At 48.4% G+C, this 24,038-nt stretch overlaps 1 protein-coding gene across 1 annotated transcript in view; it reads right to left on the bottom strand.

The window, feature by feature from the left end:
• The window catches only part of CASQ2 (calsequestrin 2), a 34,848-nt gene extending 11,123 nt beyond the window's left edge, over nucleotides 1–23,725 (bottom strand). Inside the window, exons 1-6 of the mRNA XM_014957213.1 lie at nucleotides 23,300–23,725; nucleotides 10,268–10,352; nucleotides 8,668–8,768; nucleotides 6,376–6,487; nucleotides 4,942–5,015; nucleotides 3,891–4,021 (exon numbers count right to left, since the gene is read on the bottom strand). Of these exons, the coding sequence (XP_014812699.1) occupies nucleotides 3,891–4,021; nucleotides 4,942–5,015; nucleotides 6,376–6,487; nucleotides 8,668–8,768; nucleotides 10,268–10,352; nucleotides 23,300–23,533 (737 nt within the window). The 5' untranslated portion in view covers nucleotides 23,534–23,725. The remainder of the gene's footprint in view (nucleotides 1–3,890; nucleotides 4,022–4,941; nucleotides 5,016–6,375; nucleotides 6,488–8,667; nucleotides 8,769–10,267; nucleotides 10,353–23,299) is intronic.
• Nucleotides 23,726–24,038: the final 313 nt, after the last annotated feature.

The following is a 24,038-nucleotide window of genomic DNA, read 5'->3' as shown; positions in this document are numbered from 1 at the left end:
GCAGACCAACCCCAGGAGCTGTTGCAAAGAGAAGTGTTGGTTAATTGGGTCCTAGAACAAAGTGGTAAAGGGAGCAGCAGCACATTGCCAGGAACAGGTGGCATCAATGAGATGTGTAACCAAGTCACTTTGGTTTGCCTTGCTACCAGAGCAGTGGAACCAAGAAACATTTTTTAGAGGTTCCTAAAGGACCTGAGGAACCACACATCTGGAAGAGTGACTTCCTTAAGGATACAATACTACCAGAAAAAGCAGAGTTAAGAGACATTTGAAAGAATATGACATGATAGGACAAGAGATGCATGGCCTTTAAGAGGAAAATCATGGCAATGGATCTGCTGGAGTTTCCAGAGCAAGTCAGGGAGTGGGCAAACATATGCTGGTCAATGCAGTGAGTTGCCTTCAGAGGATCATTGGGCAAGGTCCCTTACTGAAGGGTCTCAGAGAAACTAAGATTAGATCAGAGGAGACGTCCTCCTGTGGATTAATGACATTGGAAGATGAAGGGTGGAGATGAATGGTAAGTTTTCATGACAGAGGGAATGAACCAATTAAGATTCATAGCATATACTTTAGCCTGATGATATGCATAATATATTCTCACATAATCTGAAAAGATGTGAAATAGGAATAGGGCAGCATTTCCTTACCATATCCACTCCTTCAGATGACCAACACAGGCCCAACTATGAGGAGATACAGAGGGATCTTCTGAGACTTGAGAGTCTACATGGTAAGCACAGGAAGTAATGCACTTGCAGAAAAACAACCCTGATTATACAGGTGCAACAATGGGTTCTAAATTAATTATAATTAATTATTGCCTCCCAGGAAAGGGGCCCAGGTGTCACAAACTGAGAAAGCATCAGCTCCAAAGGCAAAAAGAAGGTTATAAACAGTTGGGAAAACACATCATACCATTATAGCAATGGACAGCTATGCTATGCACCTCCACAGTAAATGGACATTCCATCACAGAAATGATATGGGACAACTGAAAAAGGGACATGGAAACATGGCTGTGGTAAACAAAGGTATGGAATGTTTGGGGAAGATTAAGTAGATGAGAACTCTTTATCCTGTAAAACAGATGAAGGAAATGGATATTAGAGGGGGTCTAAAAGATCAGGAGCAGTGAAAAAAAAAAGTGAAACCAGGAATGGCTGGTCATTGTTCTTCATAACACAAGAGCTAGTATGCACACAGTGATTAATTATATAGAAAGTATAAACTGAACACATAGGAATGTTCTTTTGATGCAATAATTCAGCTGCTGAACTCATTACAATTAGATACCTTCAGCATCAAGATGGAAATGAGTTAAAATATGACTATAGAAATTAAAAAAATATATATATATAAAAAAGTCAGTAAGCACAAGATCAGGGATACAATTTTTGACCCAGCAACTCTCCTTATTGCTGATTGACAGAAACTGGAGTCTGTATCAGGTGAATATTATTCACAGGAGTATTATGTGCTTGTAACTGGCTTTCAAGATCCTTTCCCTAGCCATTTCCTGGGGGCAGCTTAGAGAAAAGAAACTTAGTGGGAAGGATTTGATCAGGCCCACGTGTACCGGTAGTTGCGGAGTTACTCAAGATTTACACTGGTTACTCCCCAGCGCCGGAGGGAGCAAGGTAAGTGGGGTTGAGATGATTAAGAGGGGGCAGAATTCAGCCCCAACAGTCACAGAGAATGAGGCCTGGGATGTAGGGGATGTCCACCGCTAGCATTTTGCATGTGAAACAGGCATAAACCCAGAGGCCTCTTGCTGCAGGCAGAGGAACTACCACCTAATCTGTGTTTGTGCAAGTCTCAGCAAAATCTGGGCTGAGACCTTGGAGTCACAGTGTCCAACCACCATCCCCAGCCGGCCAGCTATTGACCTTGGACAAACCACCCCACTGTGCTGAATACTGGCTTCCTGACCTGCTCGGGAGAGGATGAACTTTCCCACCACTGCCTGCAGCTGCCCAGGGAAGCATCAGCCAGGAGGCTGCCTTAGGGTTCCTCCTAGCCACCCGCTTCAGCTCCTGCCTTGAAACCCCCAATTTCCACGTAGGGCTGGAGAAAGAGGTGGTGAAGCCCATGTGGGCACAACAGCAAGGAGCCCTTTTTAGAAAGGCTGTTTAAAGCCTGCCAAAGAGCCTGGATACCACTGAGCACCAGGAGCTTTCCCCAGTGGTACGACAGGGCTCTTTCTGCAGGATGGTGGAGAGGTGGCAGTGGGGCTTTGTAGCTCAGCAGAGGGATAGCCCATGCCTGCCAGGTGGGGTGAAAGTGAGAACATCTCCTGTGTGAGGGCAAAGAGGCAAGCAGTCCTCTACACCTTCCTGCAGAGCAGAAAAACCTGCTGAGTTGTCTACAAGGAACCAGTACATGGCAACTGCTGGGGTCACTTTGTTTTTCTCTACAGGCCAGATCCTCTCTGTGTGTGACTATTTCCACTTCCAGCCTTTGGCTTTAGGTCCTATACTGGTGGCAAGGCAAGAAGAAACACTTCTGCTCTGAGAGACTCAGTATTAACTGCTGGAAACATTTCACTGTCGCTCCAGGGTTTTTCCCCTGCCATGGCAGCATCTTGGAAAGTTTGGGATTTTGGGCATCCAATTTCATGAGATTCCTTTTAATTCCCTTCTGAGACTTGGCACTGGCAAAATATATGGCCCACACCCTAGCTCCTACCAAGGGCAACATAGCATCTTGAAATATGTCAGACTTGGGGGGCTTCCACTGCAATTTTCTGCTGGTGGAGAGCTTGCCTTATTAGGCTAGCCCTTAGTAGACTGTGTTTAATCAGCCTCCTGACACTGCTGCCTGACAGAAAGAGCTTGGGAAGATGGGAAGGACTGAGGCCAGGAAGCCCAGGAGGTCAGCAAAGTGACCTGTGAATACATGGGAGATACAGGACCCCTTCATATTTCAGAAAAAACAGACGTCTGTTTCCAAGTCTGGTGACTCGCAGATTCCAAAGATGATCTCCTGTCTCTGAACCCTCTGTGTGTGAACACAAACCTCCAGCTCAGCCAGATTTGGGCTCCTCTGACAGTATCGACAGCCCTGCTTTTCCTGAACTCTTTTCAGGTCCCTTGAATGTCTGCTGGGAAATGCAGCTGCAGGAGCAGCAGACAGCCTGCGTGACCGCTGTATTCTTGAGGGTGTAAAAATACAGCACCTCAAAGGTAGTTATTCCCTTATATTCAACCCTGTGCTATTAGATGGGATCAACCTTTCCAGTTGCTTCCAGACTGTTGGTGGCCAAGTCCCTAAACAGCTGTACAATAAACCTGATTGCAAAAAGCACAGAGCATCCACAGCTTCTGCTGACTTGATCAACCACTGTAGGTGCTCAGCACCTTTGCAGAGGAGGAGTAAGACAGCCGTAACAGCAGTGGCTTCCTCTCTGCACCTGTGGTCAGCAGGAGCCTCTTAGTCCATCACAGTTCCTTCAAGCTTGGTCTGAGCTCAGGAGCTGCCTAACAAACATTTGACATCAGGAGAAGGATGTACCCATTAGTGAAGCTGTTTTGGGCAAGGAGGGGAGGCTTGGCTTGAGGGGCCTCGGAGAAGATCAACTTCTGTACAGACCAAAATTAAAAGCATGGGCAAGTAGGACAAGGTTTCCACTCTCCACTGCCTGCAAGCCTCCCTGCTTTTTGAGGGAGTGCTAATAAAGGAGGAGGAGGGAAGCTGTGCTGTCACAGCCCCGTGGTGATGGGCTCTGATTGTGGCACAGAAACTTGCACCTCTGGGTGTAGGAAAAGACCAGCCAAAAGGTGGTCATCATCCCAACTTTTACTGGGAGGGATGCCCCAGAGGGGCAAGCCTGTGATAAGAGATACCTTTACCCGCTCCCCATGGCCAGGAGCATCCTGTAAGCTACATACCTTTTGTGTTCCTTCACAAATTCAACCAGCTCCTCTTCTGTGTAAGGCTTATCGGGGATGTGAACAGGCTCATCCATAAACGGTTCATAGAAGTCCACCTCGTTCATCTTCAGACCTAGCTTCTTGGCAACCTGTTGCAGTGCAGATGGCCAGAGGTGAGGGAGCCTGACGTGCCTCTGCCTATCCAGAGTCTCCCAGTGGCAGAGCTGAGGGTCAGGGTGCTCGCTCTCTTCCAGAGCATGCACTCTTAGGGATGGCCAACAAAACATGAATGGGTCTTTTCTTGGTTAAAAAAAAAAGACTGATGGTCTCTACACTATTGGTCTGAAGCACTGGGACAGAGCAAAGCCAGAGTCAAGATCCTGCAAACTTAATGGGGCTGGCTTCCAAACTCAGGACGTGCCTCCACTCTGTAGCAATGGCCTTTTATAGAATCATAGAAACATCTAGGTTGGAAAAGAACTTTAAGATCATCAAGTCCAACCATTTACCTAGCACAGCCAAGTCCACCTCTAAACCATGTCCCTAAGCACCACTTCTACACATCTTTTAAATATCTCCAGGGATGGTGACTCCACCACTTCCCTGGGTAGCCTGTTCCGATGCTTGACAATCCTTTCCATGAAGAAATTTTTCCTAATATCCAATCTAAACCTCCTGCGGCACAACTTGAAGCTGCTTCCTCTTGTCCTATCACTTGTTACTTGGGAGAAAAGACCAACCCCCACCTTGCTACAGCCTCCTTTCAGGTAGTTGTAGAGAGCAATAATGTCTCCCTTGAGCCTTCTTTTTTTCCAGGTTGAACAACCCCAGTTCCCTCAGCCACCCCTTGTAAGACTTTTGCTAGACATCCCTCACCAGCTTTGTTGCCCTTCTCTGGACAAACAGTCTGGGTTGGACTAGATGATCTCTAGAGATCCCTTCCAACTCTGACAATTCTGTGATTCCATGAAGCTGGAGGCATATATTAAATTTGGGAGCATCCTGAGCTTCTGAAAAACAGGTGGTGTTATGACTATGAGCTCCCACAGTGAGGTCTGTGGATGCTTACCCCTTTGTCGAAGGTGGCAAAGAACTTGATGTAGGGCTGGAAGTGTTCAGCAGCTTCTTCAAATGCTTTGTAATCTGGAAGGAGAAAAGGGGAATGAAGAAAAGATTTCAAAGGCAGCTGGCCATGCTCTGATCAGCACAGAAGGCACTAAGGAAGAACAGATATAAATTACGGCAAAATACATCAGATAACAGCACTATGTTTCTTCCAACCTTCTAGAATTTACAAACAAGGACCATTTCATGTGGAGCGAACAGGACACATGTTGTGCAGCTCCACAGTGCTCAGGAATACTACAGATCCCAGCATGCCATGCTCAACTGGGGCTGAAATCAGCATCCTGGGAAAAGTATGGAGTCACTCCAGCATTAAAGATTGCTGCCATTCCCTCAACAGTCACCAAGCATGATTAGGCACACTCCTGCTGCAGGAGGAGGGAGCAGGAACAAGGTATGTTTTTACTGTCACCAGTATCAGGTCCTTAATTAGGGTCAGGAAGGATGCTCTCAGCCTGATGAAAGCTCTTTACAGCAGGTATTTCCCACCGTTCTTCAAAGTACTTGCTACTGAGCAGTATAAGGGGCCCTGCCTGAGCTGCTCTGCAGCCCATGTTGGGTGGGTAAGAAAGCTGAAGGGAGAAGTGGATGGGCTGTTGCGATGCAGCAGACCCGGTGATACGTTGCTCATCCAGGTAAGAATACCCCTGTCTTTTTGCTGAAGGTAAGCCTTTAGCACGTGTGGGGGTGCACGCTGTCAGCATCACCCAGAGAGATGGGAGAGCACTCGGGGGTGGCACAGGAGACTGCTGGAGCTTGCTGGGGAGAGACTTGAGTGAGGGTTTCTCAAGGTGATGTGAAAGCTGATGGTTCTGCCTGGAATGGTCCCTGAATGGCACATCTCTCAGGGTATGGGACCAGCCTCTTTTCAGTCTTGGGGTTCACCGAGGAGAAGCAGGTCAGTGCCTCTGCCAGGCTGCCCTAAGGCATCCTGCTTGCTGCTGTTGTACGTTTGCCAAGTTAGCATTTAATGTGTGTCCCCCTCTTTCCCTTTGTCCCCCTCCCTCTTTCTTTGACCTTTTGGGCTCACCGCTCAAAAGAGGGGGAGCTTTGCTCCCTTTAGGTGCTCACTCAGTGTAACTGTAACCTCAGCTGATTTGGGGTGAGGTAGACAAGTAAGTTCTTCAGGAGACCCTGGATAATCGCCCCCTTCTCTTGCCAGCAGACACCTTGCAGAAGGGTCACCACTGTTGGTGTAAGAATGGGCTCATGCGTGGCAACAGCAGAAACTTGCCTGCAACCCCACCTCATCCTCCAGCAACTTTGGCACTGTCACAGCCTGCCATATACCCCACACTCTTAACGTCCATGCAGAAGAAGCAACACCCAGTCCCCAGCACACCCAGCCAGGCTCCATGCCCCATGAGGAACATCTTACGTTCGGAGTCTTCTCCTTTGAAGTAGCCAATGAGTTTGATTTCCTCATCGATTTGGTCAAAGGCCTGAAGCTCCAGCTTGCTGTTTATGATCTCCACGGGATCTTCTAGCAGCTGCCATGACAAATGCATTTGATAAAGCAACGATTTGCAGCACCAACCTACGCCTGGCAGGGTGTGCCACTAGCAGCCTAAGCGGGGAGAAAGAGGTCACCCAATTTCTCTGCTGCTGGGAACCCTATTTAGTGCTCTCTGCCTTAATGTGAGGAACTGACAGATGCAGGTCACCTTCAGAGGGAGTCATTAGTAGGTTCACTGCACAGGTTGAAGCAACAAGAGGGAAGCTGAGAGAGGTCTGGGTAACCCAAATGGATCCTGAGGGACCTGCTGTGATGTGAGATAAGGGGTAGCAATTGCAACTGGCTTTAGAGCAGCTGAGAAAAAGGGAGAGCAGTTGAAAGGGGCCGGTATGGAGACTGTGAACTTCTGTGAATGATGGATGTATTTCTTCTTAAGTGTGATTTGCCGGAAGAGGTTACTGCAAAGAACTTGCTTTTGGAAAACGTTAAAACTAGCATGTTACAGTGTGGCCAAACAATGTTTTGGAGCAGTGGAAAGTCTGGATGTGAATTTACCTGGCTGATCCTCCTATGCAGAATGGGTTAAACCCATAGTTTGGCCCCACACATGTAACAGTGTTGATGAGGAAGTTGGAAGACCTATCTGCCACTTCAGCCTGTCCTTAATCTAAACTTTGTTTTTGTTTTCTTAACTGGTCACTGCTGGTGAAAAGATTTGGTCTGATTACTTTGCCCAGCCACACTGGTGTAAATTAGGTGTGGCTTCACTAGAAAAAAAAAAAAAAAAAAAAAAAAAAAAAAATGCAGACAGGCCACCTTACAGCCGACTGAGGAGTAGAGGACCTCTGGGTTTGTTTTCCTTTGAGAGCAGGCTGCCCAGGCACCACAGACGTGTTTGTTTTTATTCCCTGCTTTGCTGGGTATTTTCCCTCTTGAGTGGAAAGCACACAAACAGAAATCCTTCCTCTCTTCCTTTGTTCACAGAACGTGATTTTTCAGTGGCATACCGCAGAGCACAGAGAACAAAACCTCACCAAGTGCTTCGTGCTGCACCCCTGGCCAGTGATGCTCGGGCGTGGGCTGCCATAGTGGCCTGAGCCACAGGGACAAGGGATCCCACCACTGATGGGGTCGCAGCAAAGCCCTGCCTTGGCAATGGCCCTCCTGGGTGGGGCAAGATGCTCACTTCTGTCCCTGAAACCACTTGTATGCATTTTGGCCACAGTACCTGGTGCATAGTCACAGATTCACTGCTGAAGGAGAGCTGAGGTCCTAGAGAGCTGTTTCTCTTCCCTGGATGTGTCTTTCACCACTGGTGCTCCTGCACTGCAGGTCACTCTTTAGGCAACCTGCCACCCTGGGAACCAAACCCTGCTGGCTCTACTGCTTGACTTGCCTCCCTTACCTGCCTTATTGCAAGGCTGCCCATAAAGGGAGCCTCAGTTCAAAGGAGAGACGAGCCACTGCAAAATATTTTCACTACACAGCAAAGACCATGTTTCTGGGCTGTTGGAATAAAATGTGAAGAGAAGTGTAACACTATGATGAGGGAGCCAGCATCTCTTTTGCACTTAGGCACAAGGGTGAGTACATAGTTGTGCCCGTGCACAAAATGACCTGAGAGCACTGAGTCCAAGGGCCTTGATCTTCTCCAGGCCATGGCTGTGCAATTCGGTAAGTTCACTGCTGAGGCAGTAGTACACTATGTTGTTTGTGTGGTTGTTTATAAAAATGGGCAAATAGTTAGCAGCATATACCTTTTTCAATGAACTGAGCTCTTTTTGGTCAATCTATGAGAATGCTACTTCTTGGATCTTTTTTGAAAATAACTCTTCTTTTTTTTAAAAAAAAAAAAAACAGTGAAAGATTTTGCAAATGGCAAAGTGCTTGCACACCAGCTTGCTAACTGAGGTGGGTGACAAGCAGTCAGTTATGTGGGGTTGTTGCTTGCTTCCAATCAGATTTTCCATAAACAGGAAAGAGAGCAAAACATCTTTAAGATGTAAGTGGCTGGCAGCACAGAAATGTACCAGCTTTCCTGGGAACTCATGGTCAGACAAGTATTTGGGAAGCTGGCAAATGTCATCACTACCCATGTGCAGCAAATAGGAATGGAATTTCAAGTAAAGATAAACCCGTGTGTTTTAGCAAAGTGAGTATTTGCAAGATCTTCTCTAAGAGGCTTTATCTAGCTCTGTGGTTATCTGTGCTTACATCCAAGAGAAATTCCACCAAGACATCTGTGGCCAGTTCCCCATCAAATTCAATCAACCGCTCTTCCTTAAAGACATAGAGACTTCCTTCTTCAACCAAGCCTGAAAGAAGGAGACAGGGAGCACAGGAATTACTAGAAAGAAAATGAACTCATTTCCAGCTGAAACCAGGATATATATGTGGTCAACATGTCACTAAAAGCATTTTTACTACAGTTTCTTGCTTATCATTCTAGCAACACCTCCTGGGAAAACGCAATTGCCAGTCCTCTGTGTTGGTTCAACTAGAAACCACTCAAGCAATTTCCTGGCTGATGTTTCATGGCACAGGGACAGATCTCAGCCAGAACTTCTGTTAGCTTCTTCCCAAGTGTTGATCTTTTTCATTCAGGTCACAGTTTGGCCTCAGTTGGAAAAATTCTGTAGCAGGAACTTGTTTATTGCAGTAAATACTACTGGGCCCTAACTGACACCCCAAATTTGAATAACCTGACAGTAGATGGAAAATGGTTTTTGATGCGGGCTCTGTGCTCTGCCCGGAGAATGCTGAACTATGTGAACATAAACAGTGAACTGGAAGACAAAGCGAGCTTCAAACTCTCTGCAGCTTAGATAGCTGTGGCAAAAGGATTAGAAACCTATGGTAGAGATGCCACAGATGGCAGGCTGGCAGATTTAAATGGTGTCTCACTGGATGGGAGGACTGGTTGCTACAACATCTTGGTGGAGGCTCCAAAATCACCAGCACCAAGCGCCTGCAATGCATTGATGGCAGGGTACCACGGGTAAAGGCAGTTGGTAGTTTGTTCCTTCAGAAGCTGTCAGCTTTAGTTTAGCTTTCACCAGCACACTTAGACTCTAATTTAGGAAAGAAAATACAGTCCAGTATGCTTGAACAGTCCCTGACCTTAAGTCTAGTGGTGTATTTATGTGCTGTTATATTTATGTGCCATAGTATTTCCATATCACTTTGTGGGCTAAAATATGAAGGAATTGCCAGCCCCTGGAAGGCAGCTATTTCCAGGATAGGCAATGCAGCAGCTTTTCACCTCTGCAGGAGGTTTTCTCTTCTGTTCTGGGGAGCAAGTCAGGAAGGGTTGGCACCTGGCTGCCAAACCATTGCAAGGCTGTGGCCTTCCCTGTTAATGGCTGAGGGTCACTCTGCCATGGGCCTGGGGACATTTGGAGGCCTATGTGCTGTCCCTGTAGGTTTTGGCTCCACGCCGCTGTGTCAGACCTGTCTCTGTACAAGAAGAGCATGGAGTCACTCCACAGGAGACACCTATCTAGAGTTTCTGCTCAGCAAGTTGTGATCTTCCATCCTGTCATCACTATGGCATGAATTGGCTTTCTTTTTCACTTGGTTTGGGTTTGTTTTGGCACTCTCAGCCAGGAAGCTTTTCGCTGGAGGGGTGCTGGCTCACTCCTCTCATCCTTGGCCCTGCACATGTTGGGGTAGGCAGGTGCTCAGTGTGCAATGGCCACCATCATGTTCTCCATCCTGGTGACAAGGATTTGGCTGTCCTCTATGAGGCTAGCTGTTGGGCATCACTCCAACACCCTCCCCAAGCTACTCCAGGAATGTCAGATATGGGACTTACCTAGCTTTTTAGCAAGTTTGGCATCCTTCTTGGAGTCTACCATTCCGAAGCCAATGCTCCTGGGCTCTAGGACCTGAGCTGCCAGCTGTGGGAGGAACCAGAAAGCCCAACATTAGTGACGCTAACAGCACAGGGTAGCTAAAGGGCATGATGTCCTGCTAGCATGGCACGACAGATATAAGTGACCCATATTCTGCTTTCAGGCAGCACCAATGGGTGGGATACAGCACATGCTGCCTCCCCGCTAAGATAAAGCTGCCCAGAGGTCACAAAGGTTGGGTTTCTTCCCTCTGTGTCACAGCACCAAGTTTGCTGGTGACACCAGATGCTGCTGTTTGATGCTTGGGCATAAGCAGAGGGCTCCTGGCTGAATTGGGGACACCACAGTGGGCATGGCTGGGAGAAAGTCCTGGGCCACCAACACAAAGCAAAAGCTGTGTCCTCCATTGTGCCTCAGTGGCCTCCTGAGGGCAGTGTGAAATGCGGACACCATGAACATTATAACTCTGAAAGTGCTTGGTGCGAGGCAGCAGTGGCTGTAAATTGGAGGGGATGCAGGGCACTGCAGCATTATGTTTCCTTCATATGTGTGATGGGGCGGCCAAAGCAGGCTCCCAGTAAAATAAAGCAGAGAGACTCCTGGCTTTGCAAAAGTGGTCCCTTCTCCAGGCTTCTGTCACTCCCCAGTTCCTGGTCCCCTCTTTTTCCTAAAGAAATTAATCTAACCCCAGCCATGCCTGCATTTGACTCCTCGCAGCTTCGGAAACCACTGCCTCCCATTCCCACCACTTTTGACTGAGGGGCCTCTTGAAGATATCAAGTTCCTGCCTGTTTTGTGAAAATAGATATGTGAGGAAAGGGGAGACGCTCTGCAAGTGCCCTGTGGTGGGAGCGGCCCCGGGTGAGACCCTGTGAATTCCAGACAGGCTCCGTAGGGTTGCAGTTGGGAAATGAGTCCTCTTACTCCCCAGATGACTGACTTAGCCCCACTACAAGCACACCAGGGACCCTACAAGGCAGTAATGATGCTCTGAGACCACCAAGCAGCTGTAAGAGCCCACATATCTTCCCTGTCCCTCCCTGCTCCACGAATGCTACTGCTGCTGCTGATCTTTTTCCTGTCCCCCCCAGCCTCCCAACCCTGACAACAACAGGGGCAATGGGGATGAGGGGCTGGAGGCCTCTGGGACAGGAATGTCCCTATTAGGGCACAGCTGCCTGCGCTCAGTGGTGGGAGGCTGGAGGGGGGCAGAAGAAAAGTGGCCAGAGGGATGGCAAGCTGATTTATGAGGAACACCCTCCCCCAGGACCCATTTTGGCACATCCCCCCAGCCTCAAAGCTGGTTTGAATGTCACCCAGAGGCACTGCTCCCACGCAGCCCCTTGACTCCCCCGCTATAAATAGCCTCTGCCTGTGCGTGGCTGCTGCAAGAGCAAGCAACAATTAAAGGCATCAGGGAGCAAAAGTGGTGGAGCAACCTCCTTGCCTGCACCCTTGGCATCATGGGGCCAACCAGTTCCCCACACTGACAGCATCCAGCCCTTCCCCAAAATCCTGGTGGAGATGGCGGACACCCTGATGATCAGGTCTCAGGGACCTTGTTTGGGCAAAGGGGAGCAATGGAGAACATGGTTGTTGTTTCCTCCCTTCCACAGCCCCAAGCCTGTCCTGAAGTCCTCCAGAAGGACATATTCTCCACCAACCATCACAGCATCATTGCAGTATTGTTTCCTCTGTGGCTACCTGGCCTGTTGTCTTTAGGGGGAAATGCCACCTTGTGAGGCAAAAAAGATGCTCCATGTTGTGCAGGAAACACGTTGTCTCACTGTGTTTTCCTTACTCTCTGCCAGTGCTTTGAAATAAAGGTGAGGTTGCATGTTCATGACTCAACCTTACAGGGGATACTGTCTGAACAGAGCAGAGTGGGGCAGAGCAGTGGTCCTTATTTGCACATCCATTGATAAGGCATCTGAGCACTGATCTGACCAGTCTGGCATCCCATCTTCTGGCTCAGGCCACGGCCAGCCATGTTATAGCACCTGAGAGTAGCTGGTACCCGACAACGTAGGGAGAGGTGAACACCCCTTGTGAGCTCCCTAGACATCTGCAAGCAGGTTGCAATAGGAAAAGCTGTTTTCTGTTCCCCATTACAGGAATCTGCCCTTGCTGGACAAAGGGGTGGAGCCTGTACCATCATCAGCTTTAGGGGACACTGTCAACAAGTCCCTACTTGTGTAGAGCAGCAAGAATTTCCTCAGAGCCAACCCTTGAGGCTCTGGCTGCACTGTGACCAGAGGTAAAACACAGAAAGCCCAAGGGAAGAAGACTCACTGGTCCAGTCCATATTTGATCTGGCTTCTTACTTACAGCTATATTAGCCACGTGCCAGGCAAAGTCAAGGCAGTTTAAGACCAATAGTTCTTGACTCCTGCAGAGAGGTGGTGGTTAGGGTTTCTTGGGGGTGTTTGAATCAGCCCAGAAATGTGCCTTCGTTGTGTGAGGCTGCAATGCCTGCTATGGACAAGTAGTTGGGTGTGAGCAGGGACATTAATGAAAGAGGCGGTGTTGATGGGGAGTAATATAAGCAAGCATGCAGCGCACACAGGGCTGCTTTTCGGAGGAGTGTGTGTGCAGCCACATAGTTGTGAGCATGGGAGCTTGCTGGGAAAGAGCAAACACGTCTAGAAAATGTGGGTGACAGGATGAAAGCCTCCTTGTGTGAGACTGTAGGAGTGTGCACTTCATCAGGGCTTGGGAGGCAAGAAAGGTCACAGTGATGCTGGAGTTGTGCCTGTTGGTGTGGCAGGGTTTGTACGACTGTGTCTAGAGACACCGTCTCTAGGAGGTGTATATACCGTGGCTACGAGTGTTTGAGATGTTCCTCTGAAGAGCCTGTGTCAAGAGAAGGCATGCAACAGTGTGTGACTTTCATGCTAATGAGATAATGAGGTGAGCAGTACAGCCTGTGCCCATCTGCAGAGCACTGGAGTCCTGAACCAGGGAAATCTTTAGTCAGCATGAGACTCTCAGGAGCTCTTTCCACTGTCGCAGCGCTTGGAGGTAGAAGACCTTTGCAGGGTGTCAGTACCTATTATGGCTTTTTCTAGTGCCAGATATGCAGGGGCTAGACATTGCTCCTGACCTTGCTTTCCCTCCTTTCCACTGCAGCAGGTGAGTCTGGCCAGTGCTTAGGTGAGGACATATTCCCACACCTATATTTGAACCCCATAAGGCAACGAAATATAGAGTATGCCAGGGGCACAGCAGCTTGGCCAGTTGCCCCCTGCTCATTACAGTATCAAGCATTTATATATCCCCTTACAGTATTTTCTGATTCCTTAATGCTAGTGGGATTTGAATGCAGATAATGTTTCTAATCTTGACAATCCTCTTGGCTCAGGACCTTGGGACAGAGGCAGCTGTAATGTAAGAACACACCCGCTCCTCCTCCTCCCATTAAATTCATATTGCTTGAAGTCTTGGCCAGCCAGAGCCCCTGTCTTTGTGTCTCTACAGGGAGTAATTTAGCCTGGGGAGACGGAGGGGAGAAACTGCCTTGGATGAAGCAGACCAAACTGGTCTCTGAGGTACAGCAGGAGCTTTGGGCAGGCAAAGCTGGCTTAGGCCATGAGTAAAGACCACTGTTGCTTGTAAATTCATACCCCACGCACAGTTTGCAGCCTTTCTCTCCTGTGCATGAAACCTTTGCAATGCACATTTTCTGGCCACAGGATCACAAGCTGTGTCCTGTGTAGCCCTTGGGAAAAGGAGGTGAGTCTGAGAGCACTCCTCGCTTCTCCTACTTCCCTCAGGTAACAGCCACACTTGGGTTTGGGTAAGCATGAGGGAGTGCATGGCCCTCTGGGATGTGTGAGAGGTGCCAGCCCAAAGTGAAGCTCGAGTACCACCAAGTAAGCAAGCACCACTTCATCTTGGACAGTGTCAACAGTTACAGGCAATCTGAATAATGGGGATGGAAAAAAGCAACTGCCTGCCAGAACATCTGAACTTCACACCTACGATACCTGTCTGAACCTGAGTGTGATGTTGGGAAGTTTTGGGAGATTTAAGAAGACCCATAGGGTCATTCTGAAATCCAAGGTTACAGAGCAGCAGAATTGTCACCAGCTGCCTGTCCACGCTCATATTACAGCTGCAGACAATACTAATTGTGTCAACCCTCAATTTGGTGTCAGTTTTGCTGCTAAATGGCAGACAAAATCCAGAAGAGAGGGTTACAAACGGGGGTGGGAGGGGCGGATGTCTCAGCACAGTCAGTTTTTCATTGTGGAGTGGCATTAGGGCTTTGTGGCCTGAATTTTCTTCCCACTTCTCTAGCACCTGCCTGGAGCAGTAAAGTTCATCTTTCCCAGGCGCTCAGGTTGAAAAGCAGGGTGCTGGGGACATTTGGGTCTCTGTGAAAGCCTTCATGAGCAAACTGCTCTTAAGCATGGGGAACTTTCTGTTTCCCTAGCTGGCAGTGGTGGAAGAACAAAACTCAAGCAATGCAAGGAGAACAACAGGAGATGATGAGAATGTCCCCTAAACAGTCTACACTGTTTCTCTCCTACTCTCTTGGAAGTTGCAGTTTATGTTGATGGTCAGAACCTGGTTGATGTAATGATGATCCCCAAATGTTAGGGGTTTTTTTTCAGAAACAGCAGCAGGAGATGGCAAAGTCTAGCGTAGTTCCCCAAAAGCTTTGAATCTGCATGCCTTCATGCTGAGGTTGGCTTCTCTGTTGGTCAAGCTGGTGTGCTGTTTGTTGGAGAGGAGAGTGGGCTATCTCTCCATCATAATGCTGTGTGGTCTGTTCTAACATCCCCTTGAATATCCCACCAGTGAAGTTTTGCATAATTCAAACTGGTGAACAGGTCCTGGCCCATCATAGTGGTCAAAGGGAAGGGGCAGAAGCCTGCTGAGCAGCTGCCACTAGAGGTGCCACTCTTTTGGCAGCAGTACTGGGGGAGGGCACGTTGGTCCCTCCTTCCTGCCCTTTTCCACCACCTGAGCTGCCTGGACAGGCTGTTTATTGCTGAACCTGCCTTCCCAGGGAATTGCTGCTCCTCAGACTAAAAGGCAAGTCCCCAAATATGGAACACCCAAAGGTCACTCCTGCGGAGGTGGCTTTCACAGGTAATGCTCCAAGAATGCCTCCCCAGCCCTTTAATTGCCACGCAGCCCCTCAGCCTGGTCAGACATGCCATCTGCTCTTTGGCTGCCTCCCTAAAGGTTTCACATAGTTAGTATTTTTATCCGCACCGGGCATCCCTAATTTTAGCGAGCGGTAGGCCAAAGCGCAGCCTCCCTGGCCGGGAGCTCACCGGGGCTGGTGCCCGTGCCCACCCAGCACCCATGGGTGCAAGGGCCACCTGCTGCTGCTCCTGGCCAGTCCTTGCTGGCATGGCATCACAGATGTTTTGCCGACTCAGCTGGGCAGCTGGCAGGCCGGGGACAGCCCGGGCCACGCGTGCGTGCCTGAGTCCATGTGCTGTCCCAGGCTGTGGGCCCTGGGACGGTGCCCGGGGGCCACCTTGCTAAGCTCCCCTTAGACAAAACAGAGACCCGAGGCATAATCTGGGGGCTGTCCTTGACAAAAGTGAAGCTGTCGCTGCCTTGTTGTCATCCTTCCAGCCTCAGAGAGGCTGCTTTGAAAGCAAAGACCGTGAAGCCCCTGCAGGGCACGAGCTGGGTCCTTTCAGTAGCTGGTGGAGGAGGGAAGCATGCTTGATATTCAGCCTCTTCACCTACGCAGACCACTGCTGATGTCATTCCTACATCTCCAGCTCCCAGGAATAAGTCAGATTTCTCAAGTTTCTGACCAAGTGGGTGTGAGCCAGTGCCTCTGAAAGCCCAGGGTGCTGCAGGCGGGAGCCAGGACCTCCCACCCTGCATCCACGGGAATGATCAGTAAGGGGGAATGGAGAGGTCCTTGGAACAAGAAAAGCCTTTTACGGAAGGCGGTGAGAAACAAGAACTAAAGGAAAGCTTTAAAAAGCACATCAGCCCCTTTGAGCAGGGTCGGAGGTGTCAGAGGTCTGCTAGCTGACGGCATCCCGTCTCCTGCCAGGGCTGGACAGGGTTCCCAGAAAAAGGACATATCATGTACAGCAGCTGGCCTTGGCCAGGGCTGTGCCAGCGAGCGGGCAGGAATGAGCACCATCAGCACTGCTGAGGAGGGAGCACTGCCTGTCCCGGGGCGCCGGGGAGGGGGGGAGCAAACCTCAGCTCTGTGGTACCCTCCGGGAATTGAGTTCTTCACCATCGCTCCTCGTTCTATTTCCTCGGGCAAGGTTTTGTCTCATGTATGTAGGTAAATCCCAATGTGCAAAGGAGAAAAAAAAAAAAAAAAGAAAAAAGGAAAAAAGGAGAACTTGGACCTTGCAAAGTCACTTCTTTCCTAGGTGATGGATTCCTTGCCTCTGGCCTGTTATTTAGGGATGGAGGTTGCAAAAGGACTTCTTTGGTCATCAAAACAGGGACAGTGTCATTCAATCTGCCACAACCTGGTCAATGTCCATTTAAAACTTGTTGGGCTGTTCTCCCCTTGACGTCTTCCTCCTCTGGTGATTAGGGACTTCCTAGTTTCCAGGCCTGGTTTATTCATAGCCTATTTGTCCTTAGGCTTGGTGCTTAAATAGCTCTTTTCCCTCTTGGGTGTTTAAAGAGAATTATCATATCCCCTTTCCACTCTCCCCACAAATGAAGCTCGGGCATGAAGGAAGGGCAGTCATAGGCTTTGATTAGTTTCATTTTAGATGAAGGGCACTGGCAGACCAAGCTCTGGTGTAAGGTCACGGTGGGCGAACACCACATGGCCCACCATACTCAGCGGGCCTTGCAGAGCAACAGCTGTCCCAGCCCGTGGGCAGGCTCCTGCGAAATGTCAAGGTCCGGGGTGGAGAGCAGGAAATGATAACTATAAACACCACACATGTCCACTGAGTAGGTGAGTGTGAGCTCAAGCTAGTCCTTTCGAGGCCCCCCACTCAGGATGGGGCAAAGGCACCTCATTACACAACAGTGAGATCCTGCCTCCTGGGAACCAGCCCAGCATGAAGACATGGGAAACCCTCGCTGGCACTTTTTTGGGAACTTGACTAGTGTGACAGGATGGTCAAGACCCAAGAGGATGAGATTTTCAACATTTTTCCTCAATTAAATTTCTGAAGGAAGGGGTGACACAGAAGGAGTCTCCATGCAACCTAAGGTCTTGCATGGCACCTACAGAGGTTGTCTGCTCTCCAGCTGGACAATGAGAGGAGCTCCTCACTTCAGGGCCAAGAAAGCCTGCAAAGCCTAAGCAGACTTGGCCTTGCACTGTGTTAGGAAATGAACCCAAGCTCATAGGGATCAGCCGTGTCTCTGGGTGATATTTGCATGAAAGATGTGTCTCTGGATGAGACCAGCTTGATTTTCTTTGGATCCTGGGATTACAGCTGGTCTCTGCTCTGAAAACTGCTGTCAGTACACCTCTCTTCAGTCATGCTTTAGCAGCTGAGAAAGGTGCCTTTCAAAGAGTGGTATGGCATTGAAAACAGGGTCTTATGTTAGATGCTGGTCACGCAGCCACTCCAAACTCACTGCTGGGAACCGACGGAGGGACTTCTAGGAAGAAATGGGGCAATGAGGTAAAGCAGCCTTGGAAATTGTTTCTGCCACTGTTATACAGAAAGACCAAATCACTTGTCCCTGGATGTCAACATACCCACATGTGAAACAGGAGGTCTCTGTAACTTGTTTTTGTGACTGGCCTGTCAGTGAGTGAAGTCCTCCTAAGCGCTACTGCTGAAAATCAGTGCTCTGCTGGCTGTCGATGAATTGAGACCTAGTTACATGGTCTTAAAGGGCAAAGTAATCAGTGCAGGCTTTTTCCTTTTCTTTCCCTTCCTTCCTGATTTCTGCATTTACTTATCTGTGGTGGAAGCCACTGCTCTAGTAGCCATGGAAACCAAAATACCTCTTTTATTACAGGTCTGTACTGTAGGCACTTTCCCTGTAGATTTCTGCACATACCCACCCAGCCAGGTGTGCTTTGTCTCTTACCCTGAGGGGGAGACCTGAGTAGGGACCTGAGTAGGGACCCAGAGACCTGACAGTTTCTGTGATACTCAGTGACTATGTCTTGTATAACTTGTCTACCCAGCCCAGGAAATTGTGTTGAGGCACCATCTCATGAACATGCCCATTTTCAAAGAAAAAGACTGAAATATCAGTCTATGAAATAAACAGAGAAGGGTGCTTAAAGAAAGGACTTGGATGTATACGTATAGGTGTAGGTATACTCTACCTAGAGATGGGGATACTATAGAATCTTGTCTCCTGGTTCCTATGAATTTCTGGGATAAACTACACAGACTTAAACCTCTAAACTTTTTTTCTGTGCTGCATCAGAAGCAGAGAAGGACATTTTCCTATATATTACATGGCTCTGAACTTTTATGGGAACATCTGCTCTCAAGAAATTTCAAGAAGATGTGGATGGAACTACCCCAAAACCAGCTGATTTTGCACCAGTTCTGCCATCCTGAGCTGGAAGCTGCAGTAGTTTCAACACTTGAAAATAAATCCTTGTTCTCTGTCAAGTGAACTAGGAGGTAGGCCTCACACCCAGTTTAACCCTTGCCCTTTACAGGATTGAAAATCTGTCTTTTCCTCTCACTCCACAGGTGGCTACTGGCTGTGGTTGGGCACTGGGAGGATCTCATGCAATGCAATCTCATGGATTTATATTCTCAGGTTCATAGGAGAAATTTTCCCTTGTGTTACAGAATTGGCCAAATAAGTTAAGAAATTTCACTTTGTTCTGCCATTTATTGCTAGAGACTGGGCTGATCTTAGACCTCATCTGGAAAGTTGAGTACCACATCCCTCTTTTCTTATCTCTAATGAGACTGGTTTGTATTAGGACAGGTGTCCATGAATTTTCAGCCCGGGGCACTGTTGAATTGAAGGGCCTAAAATATCTGGGCTCGACAAACCCCTTTATTTTAAGGATATTGCACATGCACACAGATGACAAGGGGAGAAGGACAGGGGAGCCAAGACTGAGGGAGTTTCAACAGAGGAGAGGGTAATGGAGTGCATTGTGTGCAACCTGCTATGGTCCTGAGACAACCTCAGTTGCTGGAGAGAGCATCTCCAGTGCAAAAGGAAAGCCCCTAACTCCACCACTCATTATTTTTCTACATGATTCCTAGAGAGAGGGGTTAGCCCACTGGAAGGCAGAACTATCCCAATATTTAGGAGATTCAGAAATGAGAGGCAGAGGGGAGAAGGTCACAGCAAAGAGACAAACAAAAGAGAAGAGTCCTGTAACCTGGGCAGTGAAACAGCCTGTGCTCATGCTGTCTCTGTTCCGGGTTGTCTTGTAACAGTTCTTCCCCAAGCCTTTTCCACCCTAGCCAGAAAACAATTGGCAGGCACATCTCCAATCATTGCTTTGACTGTTTTCCTGACAGACTAACCCAACAACTCCCAGCTTTCCCACCCTGGCCTGAGGGGCTGGCACTGCCATCCTTGGAGCTGTCATCACGCAGAAAGGATGGTCCAAAGAAGCTGCTGTTGCTCTCAGAGTGGCTTGGTTGTCTCCAGACCCTGTCCTCACCAAGTAGCACCCAGCAGTGTAGATGGCAGGAGCTGTCAGGGCTGCCATGGTGGTCTTCACCTTCATTCCCTTTTTAAACTGGAAAGGGACCCTGGGCTGCATGGCAATCTGGTCACAGTCCCCAGTATGCCTGGGTGCTGGGAGCTGAAGACCCTGTGTGCTGTCCCACTGTAATATCACTTAATGATGGCATCCCTTTTCTGGTGATAGCTGGTGTGCTTTGACAGTGTCAGTCAGCCCTGCATGCTGAGCTTTTGTCCTGGGAAGGAAATTTTTCCTATCATGTCACTTTCTCCTTGGTTTGCTGTTTGTAGTTATGTAGCCCCAGTCAGAGCTTGTTACTGACCATGAGCTTCATATTTCAAGGAAACCGTGCTCATGATGGAGTGATAACATATTTCTATGTTGGAGGAGTGTTTGTCTACACCCATCTTGTCCTTCTTAGGTGCTTTGTTGCTGTGTTTTTTTCCCATGTGCTGAAGCCTGAACTGGTGGCTGGGTCTGGAGTCAAGAAGGAACTGGCTGGCACTGCTGGCACTATTGCTTGCTTCAGCACAATGCCATGTCATCTACTACCTGGGCACATCTGAGAGTTTCTACTAGCAAATTTGCAGGAACCTGGGCATTTGATCTCTCTTGTTCTTTTCTTAGTGTCTAAGATATTTCTTCAGGTCTTTGGAGTTATAAATTTTTTATAAGGTACATGTGGGAGAAACAGAAAGGGTAGACTATTTTTTTCTGGGTTTAACATCCATTAAACCCATTCCCTCCTATGTGCATGCACGCTCATGTTCATCAGGCAATAGGACATAACAACTCTTAACCACCCAGCTCAGATCTTTGCTTAGCTCCACACCTGCCTGTGTTTTGGATGAAGGCTCCCTAGTATTCCTAGTGATGAAGACCAGTGCCATTTTATGGATGGGAGGCTAAGGACATGATGTTTCTCAGACTGTGGAAGAAACACCTCTTGTTATAAGTCAGTAGGTAAGTTGTCAGTACAGTAAGATGGAAAAACATAAGATGCTAAAAAGGCACCTTATTATAGGCTGCACCCTATTCTGGGAACCCCCCAAGCTGGATGGCAGGGAACACCAAGGGCTGGAGTGTTCACCTCTTAGATACCTTATTTCAGGCGTAAAGGACCTTCAGCACACAGAACCCCAAACCTTCTACAGAAATGAGATACATAAAGCCTTCCTGAGTGAACTTTTCCCAGATTTGGCTGGAAGGAGAGGTCCTGTCACTGCTCCTGTGCCTACCCAGCAGCTCGCTACTCTGAGTACTTGCTCAAGTTATGGGAAAAGTGGGTTCAGCTGCTGACTGCCTCCAAGGAGACTCGTCCCAGGCAGTTCAACCCCCAGCTGAATGGCTCCACACCTCACCCACGGAGCCACTGAAGGTGCTTCTTTCCCTCTCCCTGTCCTGGAGAGCATGTGGTGAATTCCCACAGCTGGGTGAGCTCTGGCAGGGGAGACTGGGTGACCTCCATGACGCAGCACATTATGGTTTGAGGTGAGGGAGGTGAATGCTGTCACAAGAGGGAGCAGATCACAACCTGGCTTGCTCACTCCTTTCACGAGTGCTCCCATGGTTGAGTTAGCACAGAGATTGGGAGCGCCAGCACCTTTCTGGGCTGTGCCCTACGCAGGATAAGACACATCCTATCCTATCTTCTCTGCTGCCCTCTGAGACCCTCTCCCTGTCTGATTCCCTTGGGTGACAGAGGCAAAGGAGTGTTCGTTCTGCAGGTTGCTCTTATGCTCAGGCTGTCAGATTGCTGCTGCTGCAGTTCCCAGTCCAGAGGAGGACTGTGAAACTTTGAGACATGCCCTGAATCAGCATTGCAAGTGCTTGGGAAATTCTGAGGTCAAAGCCACAAGTGCTGCTCGCTGTGTGGTATGGTTAGCTGGTAGCCGAGCATTAGTGGACCCGAGCACTACAATTATGTGAAGTCTCCTGGTGATATAATCCTCAATCTCTTGCCCAAGGTCACATAAGAAGTCCATGGCAGAGAGACAGTCGGAAGCCAAATCACCAGAGCCCTAAGCTAATGTACTCACTGCCTGCAAAATAAAAGCTTTCAGCCCGATTGTGTTGTAGCCATTGCACCCGTGATACAGCTGATTGCTAACATGGGTATAGGTGACATGGGGACTAAAACTGATAGTACACATCAGATACCTGCTTCTGTCAGGTTTCTATAAATACATATTTAGCAACCTCTTGCCATCTATTGGGCACGAAATAGCTATCCTATTAAATAACAATGCAATTAAACTCCCAACCATAAACATTTCGACTGGAGTTTCAATTTTTTTTTTGTTTTCTTTGCCAAATTTTATTTTATTGCTCACCTGGAACAAGTAACTGTTTCCTGGCAAGCGAGTAAAATCTGGTTAGTTTTTGAATCTTTCTGGTCAGACTTGCTGAGGAGGTCAGTAGATTTTGAACTTGACATTGGACTTTCCCAGGTCCTAGCTCTCAGCAAGTATATTTTCTAATTCACATTTGCTTTATTCCTAGGGGTGCAGTGAATTTTCTCTCTGGATCTGATAAATAAAGCTTATGTGTTTCTTCTGTAATTCTCACTTTCTTTCCAAATGTGTCTTTTATTTAAGAGGGAATATTTCTAAGCCCCTGGTAGGAAACAAGCACCTAACAGTCCAGGCTTGCAGCTGTATGATTCCCTACATCACAGCTACACTACAAGAAAGAATGCTATGAATCTGCTTTACAATTTTTTACCGCAAATTATTTTACTGAGGATTAATTAATCATTCTTTCACCAAAGAATTAACAACACTTTTTTTTTTTTTCCCCAGCATAGAAGTGAACGGTTGCATTAACAAGCGGCTACAGACTGGTTCCAAGCAGGCAACCGAGAGTCAGAAAAGCAAAAAGGGATTTAATGCTGCATCAGTGAGGGGCTTTTGAGATGGGGAGCTAGGACACCCGTTTGCAGCACAGTTTGGTAAGGCTTCTTGGCTGATTACTCCTAGTGGGACAGAAAATTGGACCAAATCCAGAATGCAAGGGGGATACTGGCTTGCACAGAATGAGAAAGGATCTAAAAATTTCAAGCTACAGACTCAGGTCTGTGCTGAGATTTGGGAACGCTCAGCTGGGCTGAGTTCACGTTGCTGATATTTGCAAGGTTACTCACTATTGTCTGGGTTTTTGATATGCAATCCAGAAAGACTATTTCTCAGCAAAACAACTCAGAATAGCACAATAGAGGCTTTTTTCCTGGGCTTTGCAGAATTCAGGGGCTAACTCAAATCCAAGTAAACAAGCCTAAACTTTTGGGTACTCAACCCTCCCCTGCACAAGACCCTTTGACTGTCCTGTCCCATGGCTTCTCTCCACGGCTCCAAGCAATGCTGTGGTATTGACCCTGGCTAGGACATGCAGTGGTGCTTACCTCCAAGACCATCTCTGTCATCTGGAACTGCTTCTGGGAGACCTTGTCAGAGCTTACGGGCTCATGGAAGAGGAGGCAGAGCATATCATACTTCTTCAGGGCCTGCTTGTAGTTCTTCTCATTCAGGTCAATCACTCGGTCTTTCCCATCGTAAGTGGGGAAGTTCAGTCCCTCTTCTGCCTTGCAGCAGAAAAGCAGGTAAAAACCTGCCAGGATCCAGCAAGTCGCCTTCATAGGGGAGTCCTTGGAGTGCAGCGGAGGATGGGTAATTGTCCCCCTCCTTCTGAATTTAGGAAGAGGGGGAGACCAAAGGCTCCAGGTGAAGTTTGAACTGAGTTTCTCTTTCTGCTGCCTTTCTAGTGATCAGCCCAAACTCTGCAAGGCTTGTGGGGAGCAGCAAACTGCTGTCCTGGGCTCACAACAAAGAGACAGACAGGAGAAGCTGTCAGGCCAAGCCCTGGATACCTTACATAGCTGTGTCCAGCTCCCGTGTCATTAGGAACTCCATTTTTAGGAAGCAGTTGTTTCAGGCTAAAAATAAACCCTGCAATGAATAAAAAGGACAGATATGACACCATTGAGGGCCTTGCTGGCACTCTGCATCATCTGAGAGAGAGGGAGCGAGCAAGAGGGAGGGAGTGGAAGATGTCGATGCTGGGAATACGCAGGCAGGGTTTGCGAAGGGACAAACTTCACTTGTGCAGAGAACCAAGGCACGGCCTGTCCTACTAGGGCTTAA

This window comes from Calidris pugnax, unplaced genomic scaffold, assembly GCF_001431845.1.
Source record: "Calidris pugnax isolate Ruff unplaced genomic scaffold, ASM143184v1 scaffold225, whole genome shotgun sequence".
Classification (NCBI taxonomy): domain Eukaryota; kingdom Metazoa; phylum Chordata; class Aves; order Charadriiformes; family Scolopacidae; genus Calidris; species Calidris pugnax.
This window is presented reverse-complemented; position numbering and strand designations above follow the sequence as displayed.